The 18,212-nt window shown below is 42.2% G+C and overlaps 2 protein-coding genes and 1 long non-coding RNA gene across 10 annotated transcripts in view; 1 reads left to right on the top strand and 2 right to left on the bottom strand.

Moving 5' to 3' along the window:
- LOC147906557 (uncharacterized) overlaps nt 1–18,212 on the bottom strand; it is a 270,166-nt gene that overhangs the window by 147,489 nt on the left and 104,465 nt on the right. The window lies entirely within an intron of this gene.
- Nucleotides 1–18,212, bottom strand: part of Marf (Mitochondrial assembly regulatory factor) — a 203,599-nt gene that overhangs the window by 90,405 nt on the left and 94,982 nt on the right. The window lies entirely within an intron of this gene.
- Nucleotides 15,491–18,168, top strand: LOC147906560 (uncharacterized). Its single transcript, XM_087416313.1, has one exon. It carries the CDS (start codon nt 17,079–17,081, stop codon nt 18,138–18,140), a length of 1,062 nt encoding a protein of 353 aa, XP_087272439.1. The 5' UTR covers nt 15,491–17,078; the 3' UTR covers nt 18,141–18,168.

Raw genomic sequence — 18,212 nt, 5'->3', positions numbered from 1 at the left:
TACTACAAGGAACGAATGACAATCTTGTAAAGGAAATACTGATTGAAGATAGAGAAAAATATGTGGATTATTTCAGAATGCCACCTCAATTATTTAAAGCATTAGTTGGATCAGTCATCACTAAAGAATATGTTGTTCGCAAACCTATTTCTGTGAACCTATAGCTGTTACTCGGCTTCAAATTACATTGCGCTATCTGGCATCAGAGGATAGAATGAAATCCTTGTCATATGCCTTCAGAATTGCACACAATACAATTTCAAAAATAATAAATTTAATATGTAGCTTAATATTTTTACTGTTTTTGATTGAACATTCAATATTTCTGTCTTTTTCGTACAAAATCTCACAATGCCTGCAATTCTGTACCATACATTCCGTACATTGCATGCGTATAAAATAAAAACTTGCGGATCAAAATTGAAACGAACGTAAAACAGGTCAAACTAATCATGAGTGTTCCGCCAATTCCGCATTGCGCATACGTTCCACACCATGGGATCGCGCCATTAAAAATATGTACAGCAGATTTTAAAACGAAATTCGTAAAAATGGCGAAATTAATAAATAATAGACCAATTTTGCGCGTAGGTATATAACTTAGTGCGCGCTGTAACTGATCTTTCCTGAGAATTATAGGGTCGATTTGTTTTTTATCCGTGCACTTTCAGAACTGGCATAGACAGTGTAATAAGTTAAAGCGAAACAAACGTAAATTTGTTTCACTTCAATTTATTGCACCGTGTGCAGAAATAAAAACAGGCCTATTGCTCCGAAGAGACACAAAAGGTTGGGAATTTTTTAAGGGCCAATTTTTACATGTAGTCTAAAAATCTGTCTACAATAGCCATGGCTGGTGAGAAGAAAAAATTGACCAATCACAATTGAATACTCGACTATAACTGATCCTTTTCTCTACTCTACTCTACTCTTTTTACGACTATTGTAAACGGGCCTTTAACGCAGCTATCTTTATTTCCAGGGTGCCCCGTAAGGAAAAAAACCTATTAAAATGTCAATAGTAAATAATAGAATGCCAATAGTAACTATTAGAACGCTAATAGTAATTATTCAACAGCAATAGTTATAAGCATTCAGTACTATTACTGAGTACTGTAAAACTAGTAATAAGTAGTTTCCACTACACAATTATAAACTATTGATCAGTGTGAACTTTTAGAATAATAATAAAAACTACTGAAATACCACTGTGCAGACTAATAGTTTACATTACTCTCATATTAATCATTGAATAGTACAAAATAGTGTGTAAAAATGTGTAAAATTAAACTAATAGTGCACATTCTGTACAGTATATACAATTGAATATTTCTAGCAGCATTCAATAAACGTATACTCTTCAGTATGTACTATTGCTCATTATTGCTGAATAGTATTGTTAAGTCATAGCGATACTTAGAATTTTTGATATTATATCTTACAATTTTTATGAAAAGTTTAAAATTTTTTTAAACTTTTCAAGTTTTTACGAATTGAAACATTTTTCAAAACAAGTCAGATCAAAACTAAAATTTCCAGAAAGTTCATATCTACAAATGGTGAATTATTTATAGAATCCTCATCCAATTATTAGGTGTTGGAATTAATTCGTAGCGTTTTTTAATGAAAGAATGTTATTTATTTCACATGAGCATTAAAAAATACATTAATGAAAGTACTTCCCATCACTTGTAAAACGCTACGAATTAATTCCAACACCTAATATTTCTGACATTAATTGAGAAATTTTGCATGTTTTTTTTCAAAATTGACTGAGTTTTTCTCAAAATTATTATATTTCTGTTATATGCCACGCGTATAGCTTCATTTGTACAATTATATTTAACATTAATTATTTTTTTCTATACGTGTTCCGTCTCTTTTACAACATCTTTGATCAGATATGTTACAACTATACATTCATTAGCATTATAGGTGTTCATGGCCCTTCTATGGAGCGGTTCCTGTACGATTGCAGCGGTGAAGTATATTAAGTGGAGGTACAGATTCGAATGGGTAACCGCATAGAAGCATCATAAAATTAATTCTCAAATTCATGAAGAAAATCTTTTTTTATTATAATTTTGTCGTGTATCCTCTTAAAATATGATGCTAATAATATTTATTTTTGCAATAAAACTTCAGTGAAATTTCAGTAAAATTTCAACGAAATTTTTTCCATCACTATTACACTATTACACTATTAGCGAATATACTATTGCACTAGTAGTGACACTAGTAATGACACTAGTTTTTTTCCGTAAGAAGCAGCATAAAGGATCCCGCACAAATCATACGAAAAAGTGCTTTCAGTCGAATTGACTGAATTTTTGATATATTGTAATTCTCGTCATTCTGAACAAATGTCTCAATGGGCACAATTTGATCCTACAGCTAGTTTCAGAGATATAAGCGGTCAAAGTGTCCTCTGCCGAAAATGCAATGTGCACTACGTACGCGTCATTACTCCTTAGAGCTTTGTTTCTGGTATATATGAATTAAATAATTATAATGATAGTAATTATGATATAATGATTGTTATAATGTATGTAATGATAATTATAATAAATATAATTACAATTATAGTTACATTTACGATCATAATTCTAATTATAATTATATATTTTTCTAAAATTACACTATATTAGTCTAAAAGTTCATAATATGACTTGGGAAGGTAAAATGTTGAAATCATATATATTTTCGTGTTCTCAGCATCACCAACGTACATGTGACAGGTTATCTGATCCAGTGCATGTGTGCGCGCGTGCATGCGTGTGTGTGGTTGTGTATGTGCGCGTGCGTGTGATTGAAGTCGACAATAACTCAGAATGCTAAGAGCGCACGACTTTTCACGTATAATAACTTAAAGAAGTTTAATGCCAAATAGTATATAACTTTAATCAAACATTTTTGGTATTAAATTTCTTTGTCAGTGAAAATCTATTTAAGGGCATTCATTTGACGTCATTTAGAGTATTTCTGCCAAAAGTCATCAAAATCAAACGTCTAACATTTTCGGAAGTTTATCTCATTTTGGCATATATATGATCATATGTTGATATCAAATATTATAAATCTCATAAATTAATAATTTCTTGATAATAGTACTTTAATACTTTTATAAAAAAAATAATAATGAGATGAATAAATTGGTGTAAAAAAAATACATAATTGTTTTCAAAAATTATCCAATTTTGCCTACATAGTTTTTTAAATTAGATATCTCCTTTATATTAATCGATTTATCTCTTTATTTACGATATCTAATAAAATCTGGCTAGTCAATTCAAGGATAGTTCCAAGATTTTTTTTCCAAAATTGATCAATCAATAAACTGTTATTATTTAATTTTCATCGATTCGCGCAATATTATATGCTTTGTATTCAAGTTAGAATTATAAGGCGTATAATTTTGCTTATACCGTTTTTTTCCGAAATTCGAGGCTTTATTGTAAAAAACTGGTTATACATTTATGATTCAAAGTATTGTCCATCGCTGGCCATTACTTTCTCCCATCTTTCGGGCAGCATACGAATCCCGCGTCGAAAAAATTAGTCATCTTTTGAGGCGATCCATGAATCGATCCAATTTTTTACTTCTTCATAAGACCGGAAGTGCTGGTCAGTCAGGTCGTGTACCATTGATCGAAACAAGTCAGAGGGAGCAACGTCTGGAGAATACGGCGAGTGGGGTAGGACTTCCCATTTCAACGTTTCCAAGTATGTCTTGACCACTTTCGCAACATGGGGTCGAGCATTGTCATGCTGCAAAATCACTTTATCGTGTCTCTCGTTGTATTGCAGCCGTTTGTCTTTCAATGCTCGGCTCAAATGCATCAATTGCGTTCGATACTGATCGCCTGTGATTGTTTCAGTCGATTTTAACAGCTTATAATATACTACGCCGAGCTGGTCCCACCAAATACAGAGCATGAATCTTGGAGCTGTGAATATTCGGCCGTCGACGTGGAAGCATGGCCGGGAACTCCCCATGATTTTCTCTTGGGGTTATCGTAATGAACCCATTTTTCGCCTCCAGTCACAATGCGATGCAGAAATTCCTTCCGTCTTTGCCTTTCAAGCAGCTGTTCACAAGCCAACAAATGCCGTTCAACATCTCTCTTCTTCAACTCGTACGGCACCCAATTTCCTTGCTTCTGAATTATTCCCATGGCTTTTGGAGACGTTTTGAAATGACTGGTTGAGACTGGTTGAAATCACTCCTAATGATCGTGCCAATTCTTTTTTATTTTGACAAGAGTCTTGATCAAGTAATGCCTTCAATTCTGCATCTTCGAAAACCTTCTCTCTTCCATTGCTGGTCTTCGATGTGAAAATCACCGTTCTTGAAGCGTTGAAACCATTTACGACACGTTGTTTCACTAATAGCGGCTTCACCATAAATACTTGAGAGCATTCGATGAGCCTCAGCCGCAGATTTCATCATATTGAAGCAGAAAATTAAAACCTCCCGCAAATGACGAGAATTTGGCTCGTAAATTGACATTTTCAATCGAGAATAACTTTATGATGCAGACACAAATCGACTAATGTTTCTATGGAGTTATGTTGACAGATGCCCAAGTTTATTGTGTGACGTCTATGATCTATTTATTTCGATCACCACTTACCACCGCTAAAGCCATCTACGAAAAAGGTATAAGCAAAGTTATACACCTAATATATACGAATAAATTAAAACGCTAATAAATTTGAAACAATATTATTCATTGCTTTTATAAATAATCAAACAAACATTCCGTCAGCACAAATGATTTTTTTACTTATATTTTTATATTATTATACACATTAAATTCAAGTTTTTTCTATTAGTAACTTATTGCATCTTTACGGAAGAACTTATATCCAAACAAAACTTTTATTTTTATTACTTTTCCTTTCTTCACTCTAACTTTTTTTAATAAAAGAATGATAAATTCCAGGCCAACCCTAAAATTTCTAGGAATTTTCCAGAATACATAAAATTCCAGTATAATTCCACACAAATAGGGAATCTAAGGATATTCAAAGATTATGTTACTTTGTTCTGCATATAAAAGTATTAAGTACGATTATCAAACAATTAATGATTTACGAAATATTTAATATTTCATGTCAATATTTGTCAGAATAAGATAAAATATCTTAAAATTATTAATTTTTTGGTATCTTTATCTTAATACTTTTATAAAAATTTTCTTAAAAATTTTAGATAACTTTGACCCTAAGAACATCTTTTCAAAGACAACCAAGATTACCGTTTTCTTTCCCCTATACAACTGAACAACCTTGGTCTGAGCAAACATTTTAATACTAAATTTAAAGATTTTAAAATATTCTACTGATTGTGAATGGATTAAAATAGATTACCATACATATATATATATATATATATATATATAATGTGTGTGTGGGGGGGTGCATAGGAGTGGGGGTGCACGCACGCACATACATATATACATTGTGACGTGACGTTTTCTGTCCGTCACAAGGATCGTATGACTCGACTGGGAAACCGTGACTTTAGCTCCTGTATCGTTTTCAGCAGGCGGACGTATTTGCGCATTCTTTTTAAATATTGTTCCGTTTATTTCGCGCCTATTTCACGTGTCTATGCGTCTCCCAGATTTTTGATGTCTGTTTTTGTCTTTTTTCCGTGTGCTGTCGTGCTGTGAGTTTTTACAGAGTAATTGGCGATTCCTTATGAGCTTATAAATTTGCATCGTCTCATCGGCCCACGAAGAGCGAAGATCATCAGGATCAGAATGGAGGGGAAGATAGAGAACAAACTATCGGAGACACCCAACAGTCTATAAAGAGGGTAGCGCGTAAGTGATATCCTCCATGTTTTGATACTTTTCGTTCCATTTTGGAACTTGTCATTTCATTACAAAATATTACAGGTGACTGTCGCAAAAGAGTAATGAGGGCAGTGAGAGGAGATGACCACTGTACGCCAACGTGTCGGCGAGAGACCCCGTGACGAAGCTCATAGAGACCCTTTGGAAGGACGGATGCGGAGACGACTGTCTACTGGAATACTTCCACTGAGATGCGAGTCTCCCACATAAAGAAAATCAGAGAGAGTCTCAGCCTTAGTGGCTGAATTGAATTTCGCTGCCGAATTGAATTCTGTGCGCAAAGACGCAGGATGCGCGATTGACGCGGCTCGCGCTATTCGCGGAGCCCGCAGGGCCAATTAGACTGTGATATGGGAAATTGTGACCGCCTGTCCCCAAGAATATCAGCATCCGACACTTCGCAACCAGAGCAAGTATGAGGGAACCCGAGACGCAAAGAGAAGGAATTTGCTGTATCGAGGACCTTTTGGGAGAGCTTTTGTGGTGAGAAACGTCCCTAAATTGTAAGGTCGCCATGGAGAGAGAGCAAAAAAAGATGATCAACTATAGAAACGTAAAAAACAGACTACTTACAAATACAGAGAGTGCTGCTAAAGTAATGAGATTACCAACCGGACATTTTTAAAAACAAAAAAAGAACTATTCTCAATAGGGAGGCGCGTAGATGTTGTCAGGTCTCATTTATAAGACGCACATGATGTTGTTTGAATTGCGTCAGATTTTTCGCGTTAACGATGTGTAAGCGCACCGCCTCCCTCGATTACATGTTCCGATGCTCTTGAGATAATAACTTTTCACGCCCATCGAAGCTACAGCCTAGTCATTTTCGTTGAGTATTGTCGCGTAGTAATTAGTCTTGTTTGTATCAAAATTCTACATATTAGTGCATATTACATTCTCGCGTCCTCTATTACTTTCCGAAATTCTGTTAAGATGGTACGAAATCCTCGTGAACCCTGAGATCATGCCATGTTTACTGCAGTATAATAACCATTTTCTTATCTTGATGATCAAATTATCGAACTATCGCTTGTACGATATTGTTAGAATCGCTCCGTCATGGCATGAGTTCATGCTGCCGAGAACTTTCTGCAGTCACTATCGCGTTAACAAGAACTTAACGAGGAAACCAGATAAGACTACTCTGACGCATTTCTATCACGTATTATTATTGTGACCTTAGCGAACGTATATGAATGGACGTCTCAGAGATTAATAGAATATATCTGTTATTTCTTGTTACTAATTATTGTCATTTATTGCAGTCGTTCCCTATTCGTTCCTCCAAATAATCCTCGGTTTCCGGCCATGAGAACCGCCCTCTCTATTATTACCGGGACTAAGTAATCGGTTACTAAAGCCATCGGCGTTCGCAGTTCTTTAGAGTATCGATTGAATAACGTTTCAATTAATTTCAAGAGAGAGTGGCACGTTCACTCATGCCTGGCGCCCAATTATCGATCTCGCGATCTAAAATTGTGTAAGGAGGTAGTTATGTATGGAAATATTTTTTGTCACATTAATTTTCAGACCCAAACAAATTCTATTTGTGAAAATATTAAAGACTATCAATTACCAACGCACGACGAAGTTGCACCACGTTCGTGAGTACGGTCGCAATATATATATATATATATACATACATATGTATATATAATACATATGCACACATATATATATATATATATATTAGGTGTTGGAATTAATTCGTAGCGTTTTACAAGTGATGGGAAGTACTTTCATTAATGTATTTTTTAATGCTCATGTGAAATAAATAACATTCTTTCATTAAAAACGCTACGAATTAATTCCAACACCTAATATATATATATATATATATATATATATATATATTGTGACGTGACGTTTTCCGTCCGTCACAAGGGCCGCATGGCCTGACCGAATAGTGCAGTATAGCGTCCTGGGTCCTCTCACATTTTAAGGGCGGACGCACCTGCGCTTTTCCCGCGTCATCGTTTGCGTACCTTACGCGTTCCGCGCTGTCGTTTTCGTTTTCCCGTTTCGGTGTATTCCCGTGCCGAGGGTTACAGAGGCCGGCGACATCTTGGCAGAGTGACGCCACCTGACCGGAGAGAAGAGGAAGAACGATCAGGATTGGAAGTCCAAAGACGACCGCTGATGACAGACCCGCCGGGGAGCACGACACCTGACCCCGGGTTGCACGCAGGTAATATCCTTTCTTCATTGTTACGCTCTTTTGATTATCGCAAAGCATTTTTTATCACACCCTCTTCCAGGCGCAAAGCGGATCGAGAGCCGGTACGGCATGACGGGGAAGGCCACTCTACGCCCCAAAGACGGCGAGAGCCCCGGATAGGCGCCTCGAAGCCACGAGGCGGCCTGAAAAAGACTCCCGCGATCTCTCGAATTTCGCGCGCCAGGACATGCGACGGGCATGACGCGGTTTCCGCGATTAGCGGAGCCGCGGGGCTACGCGCCAATCAGGCGCGATAAGGCCCCCTCGCGGGGATAACGAGCCCTGCGTGCCCCCGGGAAGATTAGCGCCCGGCACTTGAGCTGTGGCCCGCTTGGAGAGAGCACGCGAGAGGACGCAGAACGTCAACGGATTGAGAGCCTCCCAAGATCAATTAGGACGAGCATCTGCGAGGGAGTCACGGTGAGACAAGCGTCACCCCTGTAAAATCGCCGGTTTCCGCGTCCGGGAGGCAACTTATCGGATTTCTATCGGGCGTGTAATAGTGATTGCACGTGGCATTACCGTGCACCAGAGTTTCGCGGGATTCACGTACGCGTGTCGCCTCCCGGAACGGCCCTTGTCGTCGGGATAACTCTAAGGCGTCCGCCAAGGCCACAGCCTCGTCACTCGTTGTCGGTTTCTTTTTATCGCGGATCATATGTTGCGTCGAAGTTCCGTGCCGTATTGTCGCGTATCGTGTCGTCTCGAGCGTCTGTAACGTAAGATTTGCATGTTTATTCGGTCCTCTGTGTCATAGCCAGTAAAGTCAATTTATAATAGCAATTGATAAGAGTGTGTATTCTGTCGTATCGAGACTGCGTAGTATTGAGTTTGTACGTATTCGAGCCTTCTCTGCATCTCATCTGAGCGGCGCGAAGTTCCGCGAGCGCGCACGAGGTCACGCCGTGTCCACGCTACCAGCTGCCGAATTCCTTAGCATTTGCGAGGCGATGAAGTATAATTCGCGAGAGTATTCCCGTGTGGCGTAAGCTCGTGTCGCGAGAATTTAACGAAGTTGATACGCCTAGCGTAAAACCGTGGGGACTATGTAAATCAGTTATTGCGCTCAAGTAGAGTTTATCGTCTCGATTGTATCGCCAAATGTGAATGGGAGTCGAAGACTCATTTAATATATTTGTTACTTTTGTTATTGTTAATTCATGTGTACTTTATTCTCGCCCCTATTCGCTCCTCCAAACGATTTGCTATCCTCGACCGCGAACCGCCTCCTCTGCCATTTCCGAGGCTGAGCTACCGGTTGAGAGTCCGTCGACATTCGCAGCTCATTAAAGATGGCATAAAGAAAATCACGTAATTTCTGGAAAGAGTGGTACGCTCGCTCGTGCCTGGCGCCCAACTATTGTCTTGTGATTATGTGCTGCCCTTGAGAGCGGTCGCGGGAAGACGCATTTCGGTCATGTTTCGTTTAACGCCACCCGTCATCCGATCGCCTACGAGAACCTTAGTTGTGAATGTGCGACGAAGTTGTGCCACGCTCGTGAGTGGTTGCAATATATATATACAAGATGTCCTAAAGAGATCAGAATCCCTAAAATAAATCCTCGGAAAATAAGTTTTACAAAAAAATATTTTTGACAAAACTTGTAGAATTTGAAAAGATCTATTTACTGATCTTATTAGTTTGACTTTGGGTGGGGTTGCCATGGTCAGGTTAGAATCACATGGATTTTTTTAAAAAGAAGAAACCTCTATTTTTAATTGCATATTCTTGTAGTTTATCTTGTGAGCTCTTCAAAACATTATAACAAAATATTTGTTCATTAAGCACTTTCCAAAGCTTGAAAGTTGCAGTATCACCCAGCGTTAGCATTACTAAGATATCCGACCGACAACTAAAATCCGATCACTTGAATGTTGTTCAGGGTCACACTTTACATAACATTTGAGATCAAGGTCATTAGAGTTGTTTCCATTATTTTTATTTTTGCACTAAAAACTCGTTTTTATGTTCAAGATGAAGAAACAATCTCCAATGGTCCGAAATTCGCAAATCAAAATATCACAGGAAAAAAGTTTTTGAAAAATTAAGGTAATTATTCGGATTAATGAACACTGCGCTGATGATTTTGACCTCGACATATATTGTTAAGGTCATGTCAATGAGTGTCAAAAGGTTTTAGATGGCGGTCATTGTTCGCTTGAAAATTATCAACAAATAAAGTTCAAGAAAAATATCTTATTTCTACCATACACAATATTAAAAACTATTCTATACTCATCGTGCCTAGAGGCGTTTGACTTTCCCTACAAAGAGAGATTCATTCCATCTTTCCCCTTGTTTTCGACTTTCCACGCGAAGAGAAGTCCATTCTCACCTCCCCTCTACTTAGGGGCGTACAACTTTCCACGTAAAACGAAGCCAACCTCAACTCTCCTTCAGAAAAGGAACGACCGACTTTCTCTTAGACAAGGGGAGGAGATGGAGTGGACCTTGCTGTGGAAAACGCCTCATGATAGAGAGAAGATGGAAGTCGTTTCACATGAAAAGTTTTACGCCCCGAGGCAGAGGAGGAAATAGGATTGAAATCGTTTCACTTGGAAAATCGTACACTTCGAGACAGAGGAGAAGGTGAAATAGAACTCGCTTTACGTGAAAAATCATACGACCCTAAATAGAAGTGGAAGTAGGGTGGACCTCCTCCCTTCGCGTGGAAAATCGTATGCCTATCAACAAGGTTGGCCATTGTAACGTCAAACTAAGTAACTGAAATCATTATTGTTATCCCAAAAATGTATATGTGTAATGATATATGTAATTCGTTATCCCAATAATGTAATTGCGTCACCATAAACGTATACTCAGATGAAAATGTAACATCATGTTACCCATTCGTTAACGAAAAAAAGTAATGTGGTGACGCAATTACATTATTGGGATAACGAAAATGATTTTAGTTACTATTATCGTTACTTTATTTCTAACTACGTAAAAGTTTAGTGGTAACTACAGTCTTAGAAAACAGAGAAACATTAACGGTCCGATTGGCTGTCTAAATCACGCGATCACAACGTCTTTTTTTCATTATATTTCACACGTATAGACTAATTCTTTATGTATAGCACGTGATAATGAGATCACATGAAATTGTACGCAATAATACAATAAATGTCCTTGTGACCGAAATCGGAGAAGTACCTCCCAGGCCAGCAGGAGCGAAAGCCAAAGGTCCTCCATCTGGAGAGAAAGGAAGAGAAGGTCTCCTCCCGAGTGAAAGAGAACGAGAGAACTCCAACACTCGCAAGTACCCTGGAAGCAGATCTCTGGAAAGAAAGGAGAGAAAGAAGATCTCGCAAAACACCCCGGTACCAAAGCAAAGGAAGAAAGCCCCAGCTAAAACACAGAACAGGACGGTTAACGTAACGAAAAGACCGCCACGCACTGCCGTGGTACAAATATCCAACAGCGACGACATGAGTTACGCGGAGATACTCCGCACCGCGCGAGAGAGAATCAATGTCGCGGAAATCAGCATTGAGGAGATCCCACGAAAAGCCCATACGGGAGCATTCTTGTTGGAGATACCGGGCCTCGTAGGGGCGGCTCAGGCGGACTCGTTAGCTACTAAGCTACGGGAGGTACTGGCCGACAAGGATGGAATTCGCATTTCCCGACCCGTTAAAACGGCCGAAATAAGAGTGAGGGACATTGAAGACTCAGTATCCCAACAGGAGGTAGCCAGCGTAGTAGCCCGGGAAGGTGGCTGCGACGCCGGAGACATAAAAGTGAGTCCTATCAAAAGAGCCTCGAATGAACTGGGTCCAATCCTCCTATATAGTATGGGCCAAATGCCCCTTAGTGGCAGCTATCAAGATTGCACGGCTAAGGAGGATTAGAATGGGATGGACGTCCACGAGAATCGATTTTCTGCCGGATCGGCCTCTACAATGTTACAGGTGCCTGGAAAAAGAGCACGTGAGGACGGAATGCCGAAGCGAGATGGACAGGACCTTCAGCTGCTATCGATGCGGATCGAATGGACACAGAGTCACTGAATGTGACGGATGGGTCAACTGCCCACTATGTGCAGACGCTGGTCTACCATCGAGTCATAAGATTGGGGAGAAGACATGTAATCCCCCAAAAAGGAGAGGCAAAGTCCCTTTTAGCATCACGGTCCTGAGGCTAAGAAGGCACGAGGAAAGAATGGAGATGGACACGGGAGGCGCCGCTCCTACAAAGGGACAGTGCCCTTACGGACAAACTCAGGGGAACGCAAGGGCCATACCATCAAAGGTGCCTGCGCATGGGGATCCCCTCGCGTCCAGCAACGGCAATATCAAGCCCACAGGACCCGAAACCGAAAAGCCCGTGGAAGGAAGTAAATCTCAAACCGGACAGTCCCACAGCCCGCAGACCATGGTGTGAATGGCGCAAGCAGAAGATGAACGGGAAGACCCGGTAAATTGGGAAAGTATCTCGGGAAGAGAGACCTGGAAAAACGATAATGCCTAATAGGCTGCTCCAGGTGAACCTCAACCATGCCCGCGTCGCGCAGGACTTAATCCTGCAAACGAATTCCTGGCGGAACGTGACTGCGGATTGGCCATTATCTCAGAACCATACAGAGTTCCAGTGAATCACTCGCACTGAACCGGAGACAAATTGTTCAGTGGCCATAACCTGGAGACAGACGAGGGAGTCCCTACCCCAATAAAAGCTAGTGAGGGGTACGTGGCCGTGAAATGGGGAGATATGTATATAATCTTACATATCCCCGAGCTTCGACGTCGCCCGGTTCGAGGAAAGCCTTGAGCTGGAGACATGCCTGGGCAGACTATCCGGCGAACCAACTATCCTCGCTGGAGATTTCAATGCAAAGTCCTCGCTCTGGGGTTCCGCCTGTATCGATGCGAAAGGAAGAATCCTCGAAGAAGGGGCGACAGCGATAGAGCTCTACTAAACTAGGCCGCAAAGATGGAGCCTCAAACAACGGACGAGGGCTTACTAGAAACGGCGGTCCTTGCCGGACTCTGGATCACAATCGGCGCGGAGAAAGACCCGGTCGGACAGGCGGTGGAAACTCAGAGCATTCTGGTTCGAGAGTATGACATGACAATGCTCAGGACCATGATCCATGCCCACTCAATGACCCAGGAAGGCAATGTACTGGTGGAGCGACTCTATCGCGACAATAAGACACGCTGCCATGCGGGCCAGGAGAAGAATTAAGAGGGTGTGAAGAGGTCGAAGCGATGGAGGCCAGAGTGGAATACTATAGGCAAGCCAAGAAAGAGCTCCGAGTGGCCATTAACAAGGCCAAGGATAAGTCGTGGAAAGAACTGGTCCTATCTCTGGACGAGAATCCATGGGGCCTACTTTACCTACAGGTGCGGAACAAGCTGAAGGGATGGACACCATCACGGACAGAGACCTTAAAGCCGTCTCTCTTGAAGGAGGTCCTGGTGACCCTCTTTCCATCGCTCGGTGACGAGGCTCACAATTGGGTCGAGGCTCTACCGTATAACGGATACGGATTCTGGAAAAAAAATCTTGAGGCCTCCGAAGAAGAGCTAAAAGGTGCCATCAAGAAGATGATGTCTCGAAATGCAGCTCCCGGACCGAGCGGAGTCTACAGCAGAATTTGGGTGATCGCGGCCTGCAGAGCTGGCCTTAGAGAGAGTCTCAGAGGGACATTTACAGAATGCCTAAAACAAGGCGTTTTCCTGAAAATCTGGAAAAGGACTAAACTGGTCCTACTGAGGAAGGAGGGCAAACCGGAGGATAGCCTCTTTGAGGTATCGCCCAATCTGTCTGCTCGACGACGAGGCTAAGCTCCTTGAAAGAATCGTAGCCATGAGAGTCGTACAGCATCTAGATAGAAGGGGCCCGAATCTGCATGTCGAGCAATTTGGATTCCGCCCGGGGCGCAGCACTTGATGCTATCCTCCGAGTATGATCCATAGAGGAGACGGTCTCCGGGGGTGGTGTTGGATGTTGTTGGATATCTCGAACGCATTCAACTCCCTCCCTTGGGACCGCATTGGTAGGGCACTCGAAACTCATCGAATATTTCGATATCTGCGCAGGATCCTCCGGAACTATTTAGATGACAGGGAGCTGGAGTTCATGGATGCCAATGGAAATCTCATCTGAAGAATGGTAACCAGGAGAGTGCCACAGGGGTCGATCCTGGATCCACTTTTGTGGAACCTAGGATATGACCAAGTGCTGAGGCAGGCGGAGCTCCCCCAGGATTGTCGGGTCATCTGCTACGCGGTGACACCATGGTGCTTGCACCAGAAAGGGACTGGAGGGAGGCTTGCATCAACGCGAGGCGGTGAACAGCATGGTGCAGGAAACAAGCACTGGATCTCCGGGTGGCTCCTCAGAAATCCGAGGCCATCTTTTTCCACGAAGGGAAATATGGAAGAATGCCGAAAACCAGCGGTGGCTGGAGTGTCGATACCGGTAAAGACCAGCATCAAATATCTTGGACTGCTAATCGACTCGAGATGGAACTTCCAGGAACACTTCCATCAGCTGGCATCGAGACTCGAACGCATGGCGATGAGCCTGAGCGGACTCCTCCCCAATGCGGTCCGGGAGGAAAAGTCCGCAGACTCTTTAATAACGTGGTCCACTCTACGCGGCGCCTGTGTGGGCGGAAGAGGCAAGGAAAGGCAAGACCATCCAGAGGATACTGCACACCTCACAGAGAAGACTGACCACAAGAACGATATGGGCCTATAGAACCATCTCCTTTGTGCGACTACATTGGCCGGGGTTCCCCCCTAGAATTAATCGCTGACATATACGCGGAGGTGTTTGACAGCGTCAGGGAGGTACAGAGCCGGGAAGGAATTACCCAGGCGAAAGTCGTCAATCTGAACAACATCGGGCACGCCTGAAGTTGATGAACTCATGGAGAGAGTGGCTCACAAAATCGAGCCATTCGGGCGAGGAGATCGTAAATGCAATACGGCCCCGTGTGCAGAATTGGGTGGACGCCAGAGACGGGATTTCCTTCCGTACGGCGCAGATACTATCGGGCCATGGATGCTTCGGTCGATATCTGTACCATATTGGAAGAGAAAACACAAGTAGATGCTGGCATTGCGACGCGCACACAGATACGTCGAGACACACGCTGGAGGAGTGCCCGGCGTGGAATCGACAGAGAAGGCAGCTGATCGAGGCTGTTGGACGCGATCTGATTCTTCGAGCAATAGTCGAGGCCATGCTGAGTTCCGAAGAAAAGAGGGGGGCCATCTTCACATTTTGTGAAGAGGTCATAGCCCGGAAGGAGGACAATGAGAGAGCGCGTCGAAGAGAAGGTCGACATACGCTCAGCAGCTGGATGTAGGAGAGCGATCGACATCCTTGTGGAGGGAATTCAAGCTACGGCCGGGATTGGGAAAGGGGGATGCGAGGGCGGGGGTACGTTAGGGATTCTCCGATCGCTCTCCCACCCACCTCCTTACGTGATCGCGCATTTGCCCGCTTCAGGGGCCTATGTGCGGAGCATTTCGTGTCCACCTGAGATAGATTGGTTCCCGAAGGGGCCGGGCGTGGCGCCTGCGTCCCGTACGGCTTCCTCGGGGACGCCCGAAGGGCTGTGGGGCGTCGAGCGGACGATTCGATGCCTCGCTGCAACAGCCCGACGGGAAGACGACAGGGGGCGGTAGCGTCCCCTGCTGCCGACAATGGGAACGAACAGCGCAGCATGGCGCATAGCGCGGCATGGCGCTGACGGGCGGCTTGTGCCAGGCCGGTTGTATTGCAGATGCGAAGAACCCGGCCTGGCACAAATTCATCGCCCTGAGTTCGGACGCTCGCATTGGTTTGGGTAGGTTCCCGATATGCTGGCGTGTACTGGTATTGTTGGTGCGCGCTGGCGGAGAAGTCCCACATAACCCCGTCCCTTCCCCGGGGGATATGCATGAGCATTCCACTGCGTTAACAAAAAAAAAAAAGTTTGAATCTTGAAACGGATCAAGATTTTTCAATCGGATAGTTCTTATCATCTCGAACGAAACTCTATGCGACTATTTAATGTAAGTATGAGTAATAAGAATAATCTTTACAATATATTTACTTTTTTTAAATAAAATTTTTTCTGTGTCATATCTCACAAATTAAATATATGTATATAATGCAGATTACAATTACTATTTTTTTTTTACAATATTATAATATAATTTTACCTTTGAATATTATTCACGATGAGTCATCTGTTTCTTTTCTTCGAAATACTGCACCTGACTAAATAATTCTTTCTATCCCTTCCTTCTTTTTAAACATACAACTTTATAAATGTTTTTTAAAGATGTTAAAATATATATAAAAATCTATTCATAATTTTTGTATATTATTTAAAATTATGGAAATTAACTTACACACAAACGCATCATGCACAGTAAAAGAAAATTATATATGTATTAAAGACTTCCGGTTTGAGCAGGTGAGTGGAATACACGCGTGCTTTGGAGCGCGGAAGCTTTTCTTAATTTTTGAGAGGATACTGTAGAGAATCTCCCTTCGGGGTTTGTCTTATAGCAGACGCGAGTCTTTAAAATCGAGAGCTGGCCAAAAAAACAGCTCGCGAAGTACATCTGACGCGAGTTGAATAAAAACAAAAGGAACGAGGAAACATAACCTTAATCCAGCCAGCTGCCTGTACTATCCGTCAAGCTGAAGGGCAGGAGGTTCGTCTGTCTGAGGAGGGGGATAGGAATCCAAAGAAAATCCTCTGGAACATCGGTTTCACACATCTCCGAACATCTGGAGATCCAAGGTAACAAACACCGGCTGCCATCCCGAATTTTAGCTTGATATCGAAGTAAGAGGCAGCGTTAGAGAGCACGTGCGAAAGTACGGTCTTCTGCGCAAACGCGGGAGGAAGTGAAAATTGACCAGTGCCGTGCATCAAAACTGGTGTAACCAGGAGAGAGAGAGAGAGAGAGAGAGGTTAGTCAAAATAGCGACAAAGAGAATAATTGAAAAGACTGGTGCGCGAGGCGGACGGGAAGAGGGAATGAGTGAGAGGAAGGAGGACAAAGTAGGAAAAGAAGAGGAATTCCTAGCGCCGCTGGAAGTGGAAAGCAATAGAGTCAAGAAGTGGATTGAAGGAGGCGACAAGTGGGGACAAGGCTTTGAAGAGAGGAACAGAGTTGACGCGAAGCAAGAGAGAGGGACGGAGAAAAGAAAACCGGGAAGACCAACGAAGGCAGAGAGTCTCGGGAAGAGTAGAAGGGACAGCACGAGTAGCATTATATCGCTGCTATCGAAGAGAGGAAGAACGAGTGACTCTGACAGTGGGAAGGAAGACGACAGTGGAACAACGCAGAGTGTGAAGCGAGTGAAAGAAAGCCAGTCGAGACAAGCCGTTATTGGTGACGGTATGAATATGGAGAAGATAGAGAAAATGATGGATAAGCAGAGAGAGGAGATTGTAAGAGAAATAAAGTCGATGCTGTCAACACAGAGAGAGGAGATTGTGAAAGAGTTAAAAAAGGAGCTAATGGAAGAAATAAGAAAGGAGGTAAAGAAGGAGATGGAAAAAGAAATAGAAAAAATTAGAGAAGAAGGAAGATATGCCCGAAAGAATTTGGAAAGCGAGTTAGAGAAAATGAGAAGGATTGTACAAGACTCGGAGAAGAGAACGGTGGAGCAAGAGAGAAGAGAAAGAAGATTAAATATAGTAGTAAGGGGGGAAAAAGTAGAGGGGGGAAGAGCGTTGGATGCGGTGATGAATGTGTTTGAGAAAATGGGGGTAAAGGACAGGGGGATTAAAATAAAAGATGTATTTAAATTAAGAAATAGGGGGGATGACAGTTTAATTTTAGTAAAATTATATAGTATGGATGAGAAACGAATGATAATGGAAAAAAAGAATAAACTGAAAGGAACAACAATATATGTTGATGATGACCTGACAAAGAATGAAAGAGAGACAGAGTGTGATGAGAGTTTGGGCAAAGAGAGAGAGAGAGAGAAAGGTATGAGCGTGAAAGTAGGGTATGGAAGAGCATGGATGAATGGAAGAGAGTATGCATGGAACGAGGAAAGAAAATGTATGTATGAAAAGAATTTTTAAGAAGAGCCCTCACAGTAAGCGAAAAGAATATCAGCAGAAGATGCAAAACAGAAAATAGAAGGAAGGAGAGAA

This window comes from Acromyrmex echinatior, unplaced genomic scaffold (assembly GCF_024713525.1).
Source record: "Acromyrmex echinatior isolate Ae372 unplaced genomic scaffold, ASM2471352v2 Scaffold20, whole genome shotgun sequence".
NCBI lineage: Eukaryota > Metazoa > Arthropoda > Insecta > Hymenoptera > Formicidae > Acromyrmex > Acromyrmex echinatior.
This window is presented reverse-complemented; position numbering and strand designations above follow the sequence as displayed.